The sequence below is a fragment of the Lipotes vexillifer genome, unplaced genomic scaffold (genome assembly GCF_000442215.2).
Source record: "Lipotes vexillifer unplaced genomic scaffold, Lipotes_vexillifer_v1.1 scaffold778, whole genome shotgun sequence".
NCBI lineage: Eukaryota > Metazoa > Chordata > Mammalia > Artiodactyla > Lipotidae > Lipotes > Lipotes vexillifer.
In genome coordinates this window covers 3,592,751-3,610,889 of record NW_006774127.1, presented here as the reverse complement: position 1 = coordinate 3,610,889, position 18,139 = coordinate 3,592,751, and the positions used below count along the sequence as shown (strand labels likewise).

The window sequence follows — 18,139 nt, the reverse complement described above, 5'->3', positions numbered from 1 at the left end:
AATGAACAGAAAGAAAGGGGACCTCCTATTGACTCTTTGGAACCGTGGGAGAGGCTGCAGCAGAAAGCACAGGTCACACACAAACAGTGAAGGAGCTGTAATCTGAGAGAGGCCAACTTGGTCTGGGTGGGGATACTTTCTATCCACAGCCACAGAAACACCTTAGCAAAGGCCACGGGTTTAAAAAAAAATAACCTACTGATATGTTAAAAATAAATAGAGGGACTTCACTGGCAGCCCAATGGTTGGGACTCCGAGCTTCCACTGCAAGGGCACGGGTTAGCTCCCTGGTCAGGGAGCTGGGATCCACATGCTGCATGTGCTGGGAGAAAGAAGAAAGAGAAAGAAAGAAAGAAAAGAAAGAGAAAGAAAGAAAGGAAGAAAGGAAGGGAGGAAGGAAGAAAGAAAGAAAAAGAAAAAAGAAAAGAAAGAAAGAAAGAAGGAAAGAAGGAAAGAAAGAGAGGGAGAGAGAGAGGGAGGGAGGGAGGGAGGAAGAAAGAAGAAATAGAGGGATGCAAGCCATTCACCTCTCTGTAAAATGAAGAACCGAGACTAAACTGAATGCTGATGTGCCGTGTTGAGGTGGCCACGGACCGCTAGCACTCTCTCACTGCGCTGGGAATGTACAGTGACGGGCTGGAGTTAGCCGTACTCGGTGGCAATTTAGCTATATCTCCCAATTGAAATATGCGTGCCCTTTGACCCAGCAACAGCACTTCTAGGACTTTACCTCATATAAACAGGTACATTCAAAATCTCCATAACTGCACGGCTATATGTACAAGAATCTATGTTGAAGCACTGCTTGCAACAGTGAGAAGCTGGAAACAACCAAACAGCCACTGATGGAGAAGTTACATAGATGACGGTATAGCCACAAAATGAAAATACTATGATGGAGCAGCTAAAATGAGTGAGGCAGCTCTGTCAGGTAAGAAAGAATGTCACGTGGTCAAATGCTAAAAGCAAGTTGTAAGAGAACATGTGAAGCATGTCCCTAGTTTTACAACATTTCCACGTACATAGAAGAAATGTGCTCCCACACCTCCTGAAGCAACCGTGGTACCTGATGGCTGGATGTAGTGTGGCTCTTTAGGAAATGAAAAGTGTGTGCCTAACACATTTTTGCACTGTTGGAATTTTTACAACTAGCGTGAATTTTATAATCAGCAAAAAATTAAATAATGAACAAGGATCATAAAGCTTTATTTAATAAATATAACCAAAAAATTCAAAAAACTTTATTCCATATGTAGCCAATTAGGAAAAGAAAAAAGTTAGAAGGAGGTGTTTGAAGAGATTACATGAAGGGTCAGGAGAAAGGGAGGATGGGGAAATTCAAGCAATAAAGGTTAAGTGGAGACCAGAGGGCGTTCAGGGCCTCATGACTCTCAAAGCACCAGCTTTCATGGGTCACATCTCAAGGGGCACTGGGGGGCTTCCTTTCCTCCTTGGCAATGATGGGAGATGCTAGATTGACATCTGTGGAATGAATCAGGACGCCAGAAATTTGGAAATCCTCTCAAAACCAGGGAGGCTGTCTACTTTTTTTCTATGACCATCAGAATTGCCTTATTTCCCCTCTAAAATAAAGTATCTGGCTGGATAACTGTAAGCTCTATCAGGGAATAACAAGTTTTCTGAATAGACTTTAAGATCATCAAGGCCATCCATTTTAAGCTAGGTCTTAATGCCCATCTGCCACTGAAATACTGGCTTCTGTTCTGATGCCTCCAAATCACACTTGAAAAGAGAATTTACTTCATATTTTTCAAATCTGTGGGGAAAAAAATGGGAGGGTCAGATCTGGTCGTGGGGACACCATGTGGTGAGAATTCAATAATTCAGTTCAAAGGAAGGTGTCTGGGGCCCCGGGGAGCGGGGGTGGTGGTGGTGCTCTGCCCTGGCACAGAGCAGGTGAGCCTGGATAAACCCATGTGGCTTTGGGGCCTCAGAACAGGGGTCTGGACCACCAGGAAGGGGACCTGGCTAAAACAATCCTCCACACATCAATGTCCCGATATAGGTGTGCATATTACAAGAAGCAGGTGGCAGTGTGCGGGCCCACTGGGGACTCCCGGGAAGACACAGTGGACACAGGTGGCAGGGGCCAAAGCTCTCTTGGGCTGACTCCTCACAGGCCAATTCTAGTTTCTAAGAAGAGAAACTTCTAAAGATCGTTTGCAGGAACAAGGTGGGCCTGACGCCTTGCAGGGCCTCCCTGAGGTCCCTGAGGAGCGGCAACAACACGGAATCCAGTCACAAAGCTCGTTTGTCCACTCTTTATTAAAGCTAGGTCCTCCTGCTGACAGCTGCGGGGCGGCTTGGGCTCAGGAGGGGCACCGAAGGTGGGTACTCAGGGCTGTGCCAGGCGGGACGGGCGCAGACCGGCCCTCGGTCCCACGGGGCTGGCGCAGCTTGCCCTGGGCCCTTCCTGAGGCTCCTTCTCGCAGCTGGGAGAGAGAGCCCAGGGACAGGCGGCACCGCCCAGCGCTGCCGGCGCCTCTGCGGGAACCCCTGTCCTCCTCAGCACCCCGCCCACCCCCGCCCTCACCCAGCCAGGCCCATTCTTACCACCACCGTCCAGGGCCCCTTCCCGCCCGCCCCAGGCTCTAGCGCCCGGGTGCTGGCTCTCAGGCCCCAGGGCCATGTCTATGCTAAAACAGAAGGAACTAGGTCTAAAAGGGAATGCGGCTGCTTCAAAATTTCAGTTTTCTGGCCCCATTCACACTGGCCCCAAAAGCATTAAAGGGGGCGGATGTCTTGAAGGTGACCCGGTGGCTCGAAAGAGCCCAGCCCGGAAGGTGTGGTGCTGGCCGGCTGCAGGCCTTGCATAGCTGGACAGTTGGCCAGTCACTGAGCCACGGGCTCAGGTCCAAACCCCCAGAGGTGTACCACCCCCGAGCAGACAGCCCGGCCCACGGTGCCTCCACTCACTGCCCCCTCTGTGAGATAGGAACCTAACCAGAAACACCACATGCTTCTAGTGTAGAATAATGACAGAAGCAGAGTTAAACGGACCCGAGGTGGTCATAAGGCCCTAATCCTGGGAGGTAAGAAACAATCCTACGACCAACCTCTGTCACTTTACACTTGTCTATTAAACCTAAATGAGCGGCAGGCTCACAAGAGCAGGGCCCCGTGTGTCCACCCACTCAGGGAGAGGTGGCAGCCAGGGAGCCAACGGCTGGTGTCCCTGGCTGCTGGGCTCCCAGAGGATCTCCGAGTATGCCGCCTCCAGCGTTCCCAGGCGACAGTATCGAAGGACTCAGAGGGGAGGCTGAAACTAACACCCCACACGGCCGGGCTGCTCTCGGTGCTCAAGTGGGTTGAAGGCAGCGAGCGACTCTGGGGAATAAGGCTTCAAACTCCCTGGGGACCCTGCGAACACCTGCAACCCATATGCCTGGGGCCACAATTTGGTTTCTGGCTTTTTCTCCTCCTCCCAGGTTCTTCGGGCCATACAAGCCATGGAAATAAATATCCACAGTCGACAGAATAAAAGTTTTCCCAGGTGCATCTCCACTTCACCCCCGACCCCGGATTAGGGAGGAACACCGTCCTTTGAAAACCCACGAGGCTTCCCCTCGCCACGCGCACAGTCCTCAAAACTTTCTGGACGTACTCGAATGCCCAGAAGGTCCCTCCAGTCTGCCGCTGAGGAACTGGACGAAGTCATCAGCCAAACCCGGTGGAGTAGCCATGTGCTCTGCCCTCGACCACCCCAGCCTCCCTCGATGCAAGGGCTTCCCCTCCCTCGCTGTAAAACCCAGTTACTAACTCACAAACCACCTGTCCCCCGGGCCACCCATATCGGAATCCGAGTAAAATAAATAACACCTCGCCTGCCATCCCTACCGCTTGGCCTCACCGCACCGATCCAGTGATGTCGCAGTCTCCTGTCGGGGTGACCGCCCCCTGTCCCCATCTGCTCCGCGCGCAGCTCTCCTCTCCCCCTGCGCCCCCCGTACGGCCATCTGAGCTCGGCGGCCGCTTCTCTGGGGCCGGGCAGGAGGGAAGCCCGAGGCCGGGGGGCGCTGCACCGGGGCTGAGGGAAAGGCACCGCACCAGGACTCGGACCCTCAGCTCCCTGAGGCCAGAAGAGCAAGGGGCCGGCGCGCTGCGGCCGGCGCTCGAGCCGCAAGGTGCCGGTGGCCTAGCGGGCTGCGCCTCCGTCGGCCTGGGGCCCTCACATGATGCTCTCCTCGTAGGCGCCCGAGGGCCCCGCGAACGCGGCCGTCGGCTCGGAGCCGAAGCTCGTTCCGCCTGCGAACTCCAGCAGGGTGCTGCCGCGCTCCCCGGGCCCGGTCCCTGCGCCCGCGCTCTGCAGCCCCTTAGCTGGTGCCTCGGCCTTGGGCGCGGGGGCGGCCGGCGTCTGGCCAGGCGCGCCCGCCGTGCCGCGGTGCGTCTTCATGTGGGTGAGCAGATGCGAGCTCTGCGAGAAGCGGCGGCCGCAGCTGGCGCAGGCGTAGGGCCGCTCGCCCGTGTGCGTGCGCTGGTGTGTCACGAGCACCGAGCGCTGCGAAAACCGCTTGCCGCACTCGGGGCACGGGAAGGGCCGTTCGCCCGTGTGGCCGCGCCGGTGCTTGGCCAGGTTGGAGCGCTGCGCGAAGCCGCGGCCGCAGTCGGTGCAGCGGAAGGGCTTCTCGCCCGTGTGCGTGCGCCGATGCCGCTTGAAGTCCGAGCTGTGGCCGAAGCCCTTGCCGCAGTCGGGACAGCGGTGTGGCTTCTCCTCGGCGTGCGCCCACTGGTGTCGCGTCAGCGCCGCGCTCTGCCCGAAGCGGCGGCCGCACTCGCCGCACGCGTAGGGCCGCTCGCCCGTGTGCGCGCGCCCGTGCGCCGTCAGGTGCGCGCGCCGGCTGAAGCCCGCGCCACACACGCCGCACACAAAGGGCTTCTCGCCCGTGTGGCCACGCACGTGCGCCGCCAGGTGCGAGCCGCGGGCGAAGCGCGCACCGCACTCGGGGCACGGGAAGGGCCGCTCGCCCGTGTGCGTGCGGCGGTGGCGCGCCAGGTGCGAGCCGTACACGAAGCTCTTGCCACAGTCGGCGCAGCGGTGCGGCCGCTCGCCCGCGTGGTAGCGCTGGTGCTTGGCCAGCGCCGCGCGGCGCCCGAACGTCTTGCCGCAGTCGGAGCATATCCACGGGCTCTCCTCCTCGGCCAGTGCGGCAGGCGCAGGCTCCGCCAGCAACCCCCCGACTGCAGGCCCGAACGCACGCAGGCCACCGCCGCCCCCAGGCCCAGCACCGCCGCCGAAAGGGTCGCAGGCCAGCCCCGCGCCTTCTACCAGGGAGAGCCGGCCCCCCAGGGGTCCGGACAGGGGGCGCCCGTCGGTCGACAGCCGCTCCGCGAAGTCCGGGAGGCCCAGGATCGGAAAGCCATCCGGGTGGAGCCAAGACTTGGGGTGCACGGTCAAGTGGAAGCCGAGCGGGTGCGAGGAAGGGCCTTCGCCCTCCCCCAGGCCGTTGCCCAGCCCCAGAAACCGCCTGTCCGGCTCGGGGTCATCCTTTCTCCCCGGGGTGGGCGCCTCCATCGCCGCCTCTCTCGCCTCGGCCTCTCCGTCTGCTTCGTCGACCTCAGGACCCTCGGGCCCGGCTTCGGCCTCCTCGGGCCCCGCCGAGGGCCCAGTCTCACAGGGCTCGCGCCGAGGGCCGTCGCCACCGGGCTCCGCGCAGCCGCCGCCCCGTCGATGGCGCTGGAAGTCGGCGCGGAGGCGGAAGGCCTGGCCGCAGTCGGGGCAGCAGTGAGGCCGGTCGGCCGTGTGCACGGCCTGGTGCCGCGCGAGCGCCGAGCTCTGGCTGAAGCTGCGGCCGCAGTGCGGGCAGGGGTAGGGCCGCTCGCCGGTGTGCGTGCGCTGGTGCGTGACCAGGTAGGAGCGGCGCCCGAAGCCCGCGCCGCAGAAGGCGCAGCGGTAGGGCCGCTCGCCCGTGTGGATGCGCCGGTGCGTGACCAGGTGCGACTTGTACACGAAGCGCTTGCCACAGTCCGGACACGGGAAGGGCTTCTCGCCGGTGTGGGTGCGCTGATGGATGGCCAGGTGCGAGCGGTACACGAAGCCCTTGCCGCACTCATCACAGCCGAAGGGCTTGACGGCCGCGTGGTAGCGCTGGTGCTTGGCCAGCCGGGACCGGTGCGGGAACACTTTACCGCACACGTCACACGTCGTCTCCGGCCGCCCAACTGGAGCGGCCACCGCGGCCGGGAACGCCCAGGGCGCCAGCAGGCTCGCGCCCGGCTCCCGGCCCTGCAGAAAGGCCTTCGCCTCGGACCCCTCGGCCAGGACCCCGAGGCCGCCGGGGTCAAGACCCCACCCCTCTGGAGTCTGCGCCGAATCCGAGTCGTCGGGGCCCCAGGTCCCAGGCACGTCCCCCACGCCGTAGGCCGCGGACCACAGCCCTGGGGGCTCATTCTCCTCCTCGGCCACCTCTGCCAGGAAGTCCTCGTCGTCCTCCTCCTCGTGGTCCTCTATGTCGTCGGTCCAGAACCAGGCCCCTGAAGGCGACAAGGGAAGGCCAGGAGAGAGAGGTGAGAAGAGGCCGTGACAGAAGCCGCTTACAGACTCCTGCTCCTGTAAGGAGCGATTTCTGCGGGACCCCGGGCTCTCGGAGCACGGAGCCCAGGGTCAGGGCGCCTCTGTTCCACGGGAGTGAGAGATGGCGCACACCTCTTCCCTGAGTTACGAGGAACTGTGCAGACAGGAGAAATGCACACGCGGGTGTCCCAGGGAGGCTGGGGTTCTCTCACCTCGAGGACTCTCCTCAAATGGCCTCAACTAATCCCTTTTCCAGACCTCCAGCTCCCTTCAGCTTGCCACCCTGCTGAGAATAGGGACAGCTACGAATTCGGTAACCTTGCCTATGGGTTCCTGTGAGACCAGGGGTCAAGCCCAAAACAGGGGTCCATCCTGGAGAACTAACACACACACACACATACACACACACACAAACACACACACACACACACACCCCTGCCTGCTTGGCCCAAGGCAGCCAAGACTCCAGCACCAGCACGGCCACTGAGGACCTGCCTTTGTAACACCTAAGCTTTGCTTAGCATCCCTCCTCTGGATCTCTCCACCAGTCTCAGGCTGGCCAGCATCCAGGGCTTTCCCTCCCACCCCCAGAGCACAGCCAGGAAAGGCTGCCCTGGGCCAAGGAGACCTAGAGGGGCCTGTAGGCCCCAGCTCTCTGCACTCACCCTAGAAGGCTCCAGCAACTGTGCAGGCACAGCCCAGCCTCCCCGCTAAGCTTCTCTGAAGCTTGGCTTTCTGAGCGGTTCTGCACTTGGGAAAGGGTCCCAAATTGACCAAGACTGGGTGAGCTGCAAACATCTTCCCATCACAGAAAGCTAAGGACCCGCCTTGGGGTCCTGCAATTCCATCCCTCCTCCACCAAGCAGCGCCCTGACCGCTCCCTTCAGTGCAGAGTAAGGATAGGGATTCGGTTTATAAAAGAGTGATGTGCCTGCCATCATGATACACCCAGGAGGGTACTAGTATTGGGCTGGCCAAAAAGTTCATTCGTGTTTTTCCATAGGGCGTCATGGAAAAACCCAAACGAACTTTTTGGCCAGTCTGATATTTACAAAGCAGGCACTAAGTCACACAACAAACAGAAACAAAAGGCCTCGTCCACGGCAGCCCAGGTGTTCCAGAGAACCTGCGTGCCAACTTCCTCTGGTACACCTTGCCCCGTGTGTGTCTACCGTGGCCACGTACAGTGAAGTCCACCTCACGATTCCAGTACCTGGAAGGTTCAAACTCCCCCACAGAGGTAGGAATCCCCTTTCCCACCACTCCCGGGTCCTCTGCCAAGGCTGTGGCTGGTGTTAGCCATCACCTGACTGGGTGGGCCTTCGTCACTGAGTCCTGTCCCCGAGGAAGGGTCGGGGCCCAGGAGGGATGCCCGTCCTGACTCGGCCCTGGTCCTGTGTTCTATATGGCATCCCAAACATATGGTGATAAATCACATGGGAAAACACAGCACAGTGCTGAGTAACATAAAGCCAGACACAGAACTGCATGGACATGATTTCTTCTCTGAAGAAAACATGTACAAAGGGATACAAAAACGGGTTATTTTAGTTTTTCATGCTTTGCAATACTTTCTAAGTTTTCTGTAGTTAGTAATAATATACTATTATAGTAAAAATAAGCTTTAAATAAAGGACAGTGGTTTCCTGTTACTAAGCTGAGTTCATCTCCAACTGCCACCCACGGTGAGTGAGGGATGAGAAGTGGCTGAACAGCACGGAAAAGGCCCAGCTCCTCACTGTGAAGGCTGGAGCACCCCTAAGGGGAGCTGGTGCAGGGACGGGCGGTTTGGGCCCATGGTCAGATTAGCTGGAAATTCTTCCAGTGAGTCTCAGAAAGGCTTTTCCCTAAGACTCTGGTGAGTGTCTGGAGGAGTTTTAACTGGAGTCCCTAAGGCAGGGGCTCAAGCTGGGGAACAAGTACAATGTCTTGGTGGGATGAATGCATCCCAGGACCCAGCCAAGGGTCAGTGGCACGTGCTGGACAGAAGTGGACACCCAGGCCAAACGAGGGCCCGCCAGCTGGCAGCCTCAGCTACTCAGAGCCGGGGAACAGGCTAGGTCCCAATGACTCATCCACAACACCTCTTCCTTGGGGTCTGAGAGTAGCAAAGCCCCCCACTTGGGGAGGTGATCCTTTGCCCTGCCCCCACCCCAAACATCAAACAATGCTGCGCTCTGCAGAGGGGGCTGATCCTAGGAGGGGACCTGACCTCATCCCTGGCTCTGGAGCTGGCATGGCCGCTTGTCCAGAAATGAGAAAATATTAAACATAAGGCAAGTTGGTAGAGGCCACCAATGCCACCGAGTAAAGGACAAGAAGGGCATCCAGCTCCCTGGCTGCGGCCCCGAGACGAGATCTCTGGGAAGCAGTAGGGCCACCAGAGGGGTCCAAGCCGGGCTCTGTTCTCATCTTCTGCCGCCAAAGTGGCCCAGGATCTGGAGGTCTGGGCCCCCAGGCGGGGGTGTCCATTGTCGGGGTTACCCCTGGCTGCAGTGGGGACAGGGTTCCCAGGGGATTTGCTAGCACCCCGGATGCAAGCCTATTTTGGCTCCAAGTCAGGACCTGTCAGGTCTACTCGTGAGACTGGGGCCGAGGCAGAGGAGATGCTCTGACAAGGTGGCGGGGGGAGGGTCTTTCCCAAGAGTGGCCCAGAAGGTCAAGCACAGCTGCCTCTTCCAGAACCCACAGGGGGAGAGTGGACAAGTGGACCCTGGGGAGGGGAACTTGGCACTTCATCTCCCTGAGACGTCTGCCCCTAAGGACTCTGACACTGGGTGAGGATTAGCTAGGCCAGGGCCCGCACTCGGAGCCTGATGACACTCGCGGAGGCCGACCAGTGGCCTTGTGAGCAGACGCCCAAGGCGCCCCCGATTAGTGCCTTATTCAGGCACGAATAAACGGCCTCGGGGAGGAGGCCCCGAGGCCACCTGCCTGGCGCATCTGCTCCCTGAGCTGCTGGGAGGTGGCCTGACACTTGCTCTGCCCCAAGAACCAAGCCGAGGGTTTCTATGACTCCCACCCCAAGCACCCTCTGCCCCTGTCCTGTCCCCTCCCCGAGACCTGTCCCCAGGCCTGGCCTCACGGTGAGTCAGCTGCAGGTCTGCTCTAACCCCTCCCCGAGGGACCCAGCCGCGGCACACAGCTCAGAAGGCAGTCGTGTGTGTGAGGCCAGCACCTGCTCCTGACCCTCCGGCCAGACGGAGACTCAGGGTGGGCTCGGGGAGAGCCCCGCCCCCAGGCACAAAGGCAGGGCGTGGACAACGGGGTGGCCAAAGCTGCAGGTGGGCTCCTTCCTCCCCATACGGCTGCCATCAGTAGCCCCTCCTTCCCTCTGAGCCGGAGTCCGGTCGCCCGGGAGGTGGTGGCTCCCGGCAGGGCTGGGCTTCTGTGATGGATCTATCCTCCCCGCTGCAGGGTCCTCAGGCTGACACATCTTCCAGGAGGGGGTCCTCCCCTGAGCACCTCTCCAGAACCACTGATCGCGCTCACCAACCATCAGATTCATTTTGGTGTGCTTTCACCTGACTGCTTTTAAACTTTCTCTCTCTCCTTTCCTGTGTAATGTTTAAGCCGGTTCCATCCTATCATACTGCTCTGCTATCTTTCGCTTTCACACGAGGGGCAGGAACAGCAGTCAGGGAGCGGGGTCATCAGCCAAGCACTGTGGAGATGGCACAGATGCGAACAAAACACAGTGCGCACTCACAGAGTCTGCTGGAGCAAACGAGGCAGGCACCTGGGCACGGCCACCCCAGGCCTCGCCGAGGGCTGCGGGTGCAGGGAACGTCCTGGAGTGACATGGGGGGTTCCCGACATCAAGGTGGTCAGAGGACACACACGACCCAAGTGGGACCTACACACTGAGCCAGCCACACGAAGGTCCCTCCAGGCAGAGAAAACAGCAGGTACAAAGCCCCGAGGCAGGTGAGAGCTTGAAGAGAAAGGCTGTCGGTGGAGTTGAGCCTGAAGAGCTACGGGTGTGTGTGGGGTGCAGGCCCCCAGGCCGCAGAGGATCCCAGATATTGTGCCGAGTGTCCAGGGAAGGCTAGGGGTGGGGGGCAGCCAGCAGCTCAGGGACGCCCGTGGCCACATGCCCGCGGCGCTGCAGGAGGCCCCGGGGTAGCAGATGGCGCCACTCAGATCTAGCTCACTGTGAGATGCCCTCAGACACCCAAGTGGAGATGTCAAGCAGGCGGTGGGACAGACAAGGTCAGAGCTGGAGAGAGAGGCTGAGAATGGGCAGGTGGGCAGCACTTAAGCCCTGGCCCCAGCTGGGGTCACCTGGAGAGAGGAGAGAAGAGGACACAGGGCTGTCCTGGGGCTTGCAGACATGCAGTGGCAGGTGGGGAAGCAGCCAGAGGCAGCAGAGGGACCAGGGGCACGTGGGGTCCATCCTGCAGAGCAGAAAAGCTCATGCGACGAGGAAATAAGGCCAGAGCACCAGGCCAAGGTGACGAGGACATCCTCAGCCGCAGGAAATAAGGTTCAGCCGTGGGCAGGGATCTGCCAGGTGACTACACTGGGCATTTGTAAGGAATGGGGGAGCATACTATCTCAGCCGGGTGAGGAGAGAGGTGGCAGGTAATGGGTGAGGACCAGGGAGCGGGAGGTGGTGGTCGAGGGGAGCCAGAGCAAGGAGGCTTTAATTCAGCACTCAGAGGCGCCGGGGCACCTGAGTGGGCACGTTTGGCCAGAGTCCAAACTTTATGTGTGGCCCAACTTGTTAAGAAGCACAAGAGATGAATATGCTGTGTTTTTCAAGACTATGATCTAGAAATACAGAAACTCTGCCGGGCTCAGGACCGGCTGTCCTGCCCAGACCCGGCAATTCGCAACTCTCAACTGGCTCAGCTGCACAGAAATGAGCGCGGGGGAAAAAGGGGAGGGAGGCACTTGGCAGAGAGGCTACAGTGACAGTTAAGAGGGGAGACCTCAGATGGATTCGCTCTGCCCGAGGTGACCCCAGCCTTCGCTACCACAGCCCCTCCCGGGAGACAGATGACGTGTGGAAGACTGTGCCTGCATCCTGCACCCACCTTGGCTCCACAGGGGAAGGCGGAGGCGCTGGCCCAGCGAGCCTGCCCCTTCTGCAAGCTGCCAAACCCCAGCTAGGTTCACAGAGCACATTGTGGGGACCACCCAGGCTCGAGCCTGCAAAAGGATCCACCCCAGGACCCTCCAAGAAGCATGGAGAACAGGGGCACATCCAGACCATGTGTGAAGAGACTGGCCAGTGGAGGCCTTACAGCCCCTTCCTCTCCAGGTGGCTTTTCAGATCTGTGCCCAGAAACAGGGCACACCCCCCATTAGACCCTCCGACAAACATCACCTACATCCCAGTCTCAGCCTGGAAGCAGCAGCAACATTTTTTGCCAGCCAGAGCCCTCCTGATTCTGAAGGCCAGGAGACATTCCAAGAGGGTCCCAGAGAATATGGAGACCTAGGGCAGGAAGGCCACCCCGAAACACAGTGCACAGTAAGGCCCGAGGCCTCAACCCACTGTGGGCGAGTGACTTAATCACTAACTTCCAAAGTCAATTTCCTTGACTGTAAAATGGGTCCAATCACCCCTCCCCCGCTGCTTCACAGCGCTGTCACGAGGAGAGAAAGTATACAGGCAAACACTCTGAAGAGGACACGTGTAGGCACAGCACCGTCTACGTTTTTCTGTATTTTATTTTAAAACCTCTACAAGCTGCTCCCAGTCTACCCAAGCACGTGAGTGGCATGAGACATCCAGAGCCCCGCACTAGGCTGGCATCACCCGAGACCAAAGCCAAACACACACACCGTGCAAGGGCCTCCGCTGAACCTCTGACACACGGGGAACAGCTCACAAACCTCCACGGAGCACCTCCACAGAACCAGTGGTCCGATGGCCTCGGGTGGGAAACTGTGGGTTTTGTTCAACTCTTTATTCTCCAGATGAATAAAAATGAGGCCCAGAAAGTTTGAGGAACAGGGCCAGAGCCAGGTCCAAGGTCTCAGAGAAATCCGACACCCTGAACGCTTCCTGTATGTCTCTCTCCAAAATCTCCTCTCTGGAAGGTCCAGGGCTGCCAGCCCAGGCCCTGACCCTGGGCTTCCCAGGGAGAGGAGATGGCCAAATGGGTAGGGAAGCCGTTCAATCCTGGGAGCCGGAAGGCCAGCTCCAGCACTTCAGGGCAACGGTCTGTTCCTCACCTGGCCCCTCTGAGCTGGTAATGTGACAACTGACCCTCACACACACAAAAACAATCAGAGGCTCAAGGCAGGGACAGGGCATCGTTGTTAAAGGTTCGTAACAGGAACATCTAGGTTCTCTAAAGACTCCCCAGCCTTTGGGCCTCTGCAGACCAGAACCAGAAGGAGCCAACCCACGAAGGTAGAGGTGAGCCCCCAGTGCCACTGTGTCCCCACAGAGGCCCCCCCCAGAGTGCAGAGCAGCAGCTCCAAGGCGGCTCCCTGGGGCCGCAGTGGAGAGCGAAGGCACAGGCCGAAGTCGGTGAAACCCGCGAGACCCTGAGTCACGCTCACCTGTGTAGACACCGGTGACGATGTCTCCCTCCTCAGGACGGGGGCTATCCGGGACCCAAGGCTCCTCTCCTTGCTCCAGCCGGAAGATCAGATCCGGCTTGGGGATTGGGTATCCTGCCCCGGAAAAAACAGACAGCAGCTGCAGGGCCACACCTGCAGGCGCCACCCTCACCCACACAGCACTGCCACCACTGGCTCCTCTCTCCGGCCTTTCCAGGACCAGCCTTCCCTCCTCCCCGCCTCCGCTGGGAAATCCCACACTCCCTTCTCTCTGGATCCCTGCCCTGACCCCCAGCTCCCCTGTCCAGCCCCCTCCACACACTACCATCTGCAGGGTGCCTGCCCTTCTCGTCCGTCACCTGACTCCTCACCCCTTGAGGCCTCTGGGGAGTGTACAGCACAGAGACCAGAGCAGCACTGCAGCTCCCCAGAACATGTCCACCTGGGTCATGGCGCTGCTGGGCCATAGTGGGCACCCCCCAAGACACGCTCCGGCCCAGAAGCCAGGCTGGTCCCTAGGGCTTCCCTGGGAGGCGGGCTGGCTCCAGCAGCTCCTTCTCCAAGACCCCGGGGCTCCAGAAACCACCCTCTCAGACAGCTAAGCCCTGGCAGCCTCACACCAGGATGCTTCTTGGGGACGAAAGGCTCTGCTCACCCAAGGATACCAGAATCCCATAGTTTTCCTGCATGACTTCCTGGTAGAGCTCCCGCTGGTCTGCATCCAGCCTTTCCCACTCCTCCAGCGAGAAGTACACAGCCACGTCTTCAAAGGCCACCAGCCCCTGGAAAACAAAGAAGCCTGGCCGCTGCCCTACACTGCCCTGGCGAGAGGCGGGGGCGTCCCACGAGAGAGGACAGGAGGTCACTTCAGTGGACACTGAGCTGACCCTGCAATGTGGAGGTCACGGGGACACAGCCCAGCAGCCCGGCAGCTGCAAGTCTACAAACACCTGACGGAACGAGGGGCTTGCAGGCCTGTCACAGCCCCGGGAGGCAAGAACCCCATTCCCAGCCAGAGACCAGACTGCTCGGCTCAGATGGGGCAGAGCCCAGACTCACACTGAAGTGCAGAGACAAGGAAGCCCAAGACCCCAGGTACGTGCTGCACGGGCACCTCACCCCCCGCTACTCCACTGTCTGCCTCAAGCCAGTGGTCACATCAGTGGTGTGAGGGCCCATGCCTTGGTGGACAAGTGGCACCAACTAAACTGAGTGTGGGCACTGGCGCCCAATCTAACTGGGCTCAGTAGGAAACCAGAGCCCGGACAGGTGACAGGCACTCCAGGTAAGGGCACAGCTTGACCCCGGGGGAGAGCCAGGGCTGACGCAACTGTGCAGGCTGCAGGAGAGTTGGTGGTGGGCAACATGGTCAAGACATTCCAATGGCCTGGGGAAGGTCAGGCCCCAGGAGAGCGGAACCATATCCCACAGGTTTGGGGCTGGAGACTCCCAGCTGCTTCCTGCAGCCCTGTCCTGGCCCACACCCTGCGCTCAGCCTGAGGACCACAGTGCCACTGCCCTGCCAACAGGGGTCTCCAGGACAGCGGGTGCCAACCTCCCTGGGGAAACCCAGCCTGGTCAACTGAGCCCCAAATAAAGGGGCAGCTCACCTGAGACCCAGATGCCAGGGAACCGTCCTCGTCCTTGTCTTCGTCCTCGTCCTCGTCCTCATCCTCGTCCTGCTCCAGGTCCTCACCCCTCGACATGGCTGGAGCCCGGGATGCCTGCAGGGCTGGGGGGAGAGACCTCTTGGGGTCCAGCCTTTAGCATCAGGCCTCACTGCCCTGGCCGACGTCTGTCCATCCAGCTACCAGGGTCAGCAGCTCCTGGCCGCTCCCCCTTTTCAAAACCTGGGCCCTGGGCTTCCCTGGTGGCGCAGTGGTTAAGAATCCACCTGCCAATGCAGGGGACACGGGTTCGAGCCCTGGTCCGGGAAGCCCACATGCCACGGAGCAACTAAGCCCGTGAGCCACAACTACTGAGCCTGTGTGCCCCAACTACTGAAACTCACGTGCCTAGAGCCTGTGCTCTGCAACAAGAGAAGCCACAGCAATGAGAAGCCCACGCACCGCAACGAAGAGCAGCCCCTGCTCGCCGCAACTAGAGAAAGCCCGCGCACAGCAACGAAGACCCAATGCAGCCAAAAATAAAAATAAATCAATGAAATAAATAAAATTTTTTAAAAAAGAAAAAACCCTGGGCCCTGCCACTCCAACTGCACCCCGTCGGGTCAAAGAGCTCTTCCCGGCCTGCCCACCCAAGGCCCCCTAACTTCCTCTTCGAAGACTAGCTCCTTTTTCTTACCCTTTTCCTGAAGACCTGGGGACTCGGCATCCCCACCACAGCTAAAGCGCTCCTGGGTCCCCGACGCCGGACTCTGCTCTTCTGCCACCACCGCCTCCGCGTTGGCGTCCTCCGCCTGCCGCCCCAGCCCGGCCTGCACCCTGTCGGCCTCCAGCTCCTCTGCCACCTCCGCCACGGCCTCTGCGGCCTCGGCCTCCACCACCGCCGCCTCCTCCTTCGCCAGCTCCCCCTCCTCTTCCCCCTTTTCCTCCTCCTGATCAGGATCACATTCCGAGCCGTCCTCCGCCCTCTCCCGCTGGGCGGCTGGGGAGTCTGGAGGCGTGTGAAGGGCCGCCATCGTCTCCGGAAGGGAGCCTCAGCTCGGCCTGCAACACAGACAGGCGACAGTGACCAGCCGCCCGGCACGCAGCCCTCTGACGGAGGTGGGGTTGGTTTGCCCCGCGATACAGTAACAGCACCGGAGCTGAGGCACGACTGGAGCTCTTTCCACAATCTCATGTGGCACAACCTAGATTCTGTAACAGAAAAGCTGCCAAAGAGCCCCTCACCGTGAGCCCCGTTAGGCGGCCTCAGCTCTTTCTTGCAGGCAATGACAGGCCTGGTGTGAACTTGCCATGCTTTCCTGGAGTAAGCCAGGGATTAATCCCAGGTTTTTATCCTCAAGAACATGGAAGCATCAAGTCCAGGCAACACGCCCGAGGGTGGCCCAGCCTGCATTTAGCTGAAACGGGTGCACACAGCCCATAAGGAACAGTGCACCTGATATATGGGGGCGGAGGAGATGCTCGCCCAGCTCTGAACGTGCATGAACTTGAGCACGAACTCGGCGGCAGGGAGTGTGGGAGCCGAGGTCTGAGCATGGGTGGGCCAGGAACCCCAGCGCAGTGTGACGGGCGGGGGAAGGTAAGACCACCCTGCCGGGAGGGCCCACTCTACCAAGCCAGCAGGTCAGGCTCCTTCCTGTGGGAGGCGGCAGAGAAGAGGCCCTGAGCAGGCAATTACCCCTGTGCCCCCCTCACCCCTCGCTCCATCCAGGGCATCTGGAAAAAGCTCGGCTGATCAGGAATTTGGTTCATCGCTAGACCAGCAAAGGTGAAAAAAAATGCCCTGTGACACCTCTTCACGTTTGGGGATCAGAGAATCCTAAGTGTTTAATCATGAAAGCCCCAGTGGCTCACAGCATCCACCTCTCGCATCCATGTTGGAGATGGCTCAGCCCAGGCACTTGGGAGATGCAGCCACACCGCCTCATAGCACGCGAGCCCGGGGCTGTGGACCCAAGAGGGATGGGATACCGCGGGCCCTGGGGCCACTCCTCCCTCCCAGCTGCGCATTCCTCACCAGCCCCAGTGGAGTGCCAGGACAAGACAAGAGTCATGGGTTTTGACGAGCCAGTTTCTGTGGCTCCTTTTTGAGTGCAAACCTAAGAACAGGTCCATCAGCCAGCATGGCCCCACCAGTCTCTCAGATCTGACTAGAGCCACTTCCAAACTAAGCCAAGCCCACCACAAATACAGCGACCCCAGAACCCCGGGAAGAGAGCACAAACCCCGGAGGAGCCTGAGATGTCAGGCCACACAGGACAATGGGGCTGCAAATTCAGGCTGAGCCCAGATGCCGTGCCAAGCCCGGCAGAGCCCATCCTGCCTGGCCCCCTTGCAGAGCAGACTCCTGCAGGCCAGGCCCCCATCCGAGGACCAGAGGCTTGGGAATAAAGTGGACCCATGCTTGTTGCACCTCAGGAGTTTTGCACATGCCAGTCCCACTCCCTGGCACTGTCCTCCCCTCTTCTTCACTGATCCTCCGGAGGTAGCCCCCTGCGCCCCTAAGACACACACAGTTCCCTGGACTCTGCCCTCTTAGCACCCACAATTTCTTTTTTCTTTTTTTTTTTTTTTGCGGTACGCGGGCCTCTCACTGCCGTGGCCTCTCCCGTTGCGGAGCACAGGCTCCGGACGCGCAGGCTCAGCGGCCATGGCTCACGGGCCCAGCCGCTCCGCGGCACGGGGGATCCTCCCGGACCGGGTCACGAACCCGCGTCCCCTGCATCGGCAGGCGGACTCTCAACCACTGCGCCACCAGGGAAGCCCAGCACCCACAGTTTAATATACTTACAGAACTGTCTGCTTATTGCCTGTCTCCCCAAATACACACTCAACTCCAAGAAGGCAGAAGTTCCCTTTGTTCATCTCTGAATCTCCTTGTGCCAGACACAGAGTGAGCACTCAAATATTTATCGATAAAATGACTCTAGGGACTTCCCTGGCGGTCCAGTGGTTAAGACTCCACGCTCCCAGTGCAGGGGGCCTGGGTTCAATCCCTGGTCGGCGAACTAGATCCCACATGCTGCATCCCGTGTGCCACAACTAAGACCCTGTGCAGCCAAATAGAAATAAATATTAAAAAAAAAAAAAAGAAGAAGAAAGAATAAAATGACTCTGAAGCCTGCGGTCAATGTGATGAATGTGAGATTTTCAAAACTCAGTATTCTGGCCCCACTGTCATGTTCCAGAACACGATGACTGCTGTTGAGGGTCCTTCAGACTAGAACCCACTGGAGAATCTCTGCCTCTAAAGAGGTTACGACCTGAGGTCCCTTCTCCCAAGAGGTGCACCTGCTGCTGACCAGAGGAGGGCAAGACCCAGCAGTCGTGGAGGTGGTCAGTCACCCTGCAGATGGGATGGGGCCTAGCACAGCCAGACGTCCCATAAACCCTGACCCAGCATCCAGAACAGAATGGTTCTGAGAAACGGGCCTCAGTAACATGGGTGGCAGATGCCCCT

At 59.4% G+C, this 18,139-nt stretch overlaps 1 protein-coding gene across 1 annotated transcript; it reads right to left on the bottom strand.

The window, feature by feature from the left end:
* Positions 1-4,189: 4,189 nt before the first annotated feature.
* Positions 4,190-15,692, bottom strand: ZNF316 (zinc finger protein 316). Its single transcript, XM_007448888.1, has 5 exons — positions 15,356-15,692; positions 14,662-14,783; positions 13,707-13,833; positions 13,052-13,165; positions 4,190-6,492 (listed from the first exon to the last, which is right to left on the bottom strand). The coding sequence occupies exons 1-5, from the start codon at positions 15,690-15,692 to the stop codon at positions 4,190-4,192; spliced, it is 3,003 nt and encodes a 1,000-aa protein (XP_007448950.1).
* Between the last annotated feature and the right edge of the window lie 2,447 nt (positions 15,693-18,139).

Coding starts and splice junctions, on each gene's coding strand:
- ZNF316 (XM_007448888.1), bottom strand. CDS start 15,692: ATGGCGGCCCTTCACACGCCTCCAGACTCCCCAGCCGCCCAGCGGGAG. Junction 13,834..14,661: donor CCCTGGCATCTGGGTCTCAG/GTGAGCTGCCCC, acceptor TTTGTTTTCCAG/GGGCTGGTGGCCTTTGAAGA. Junction 13,166..13,706: donor TGGGATTCTGGTATCCTTGG/GTGAGCAGAGCC, acceptor TTTCCGGGGCAG/GATACCCAATCCCCAAGCCG.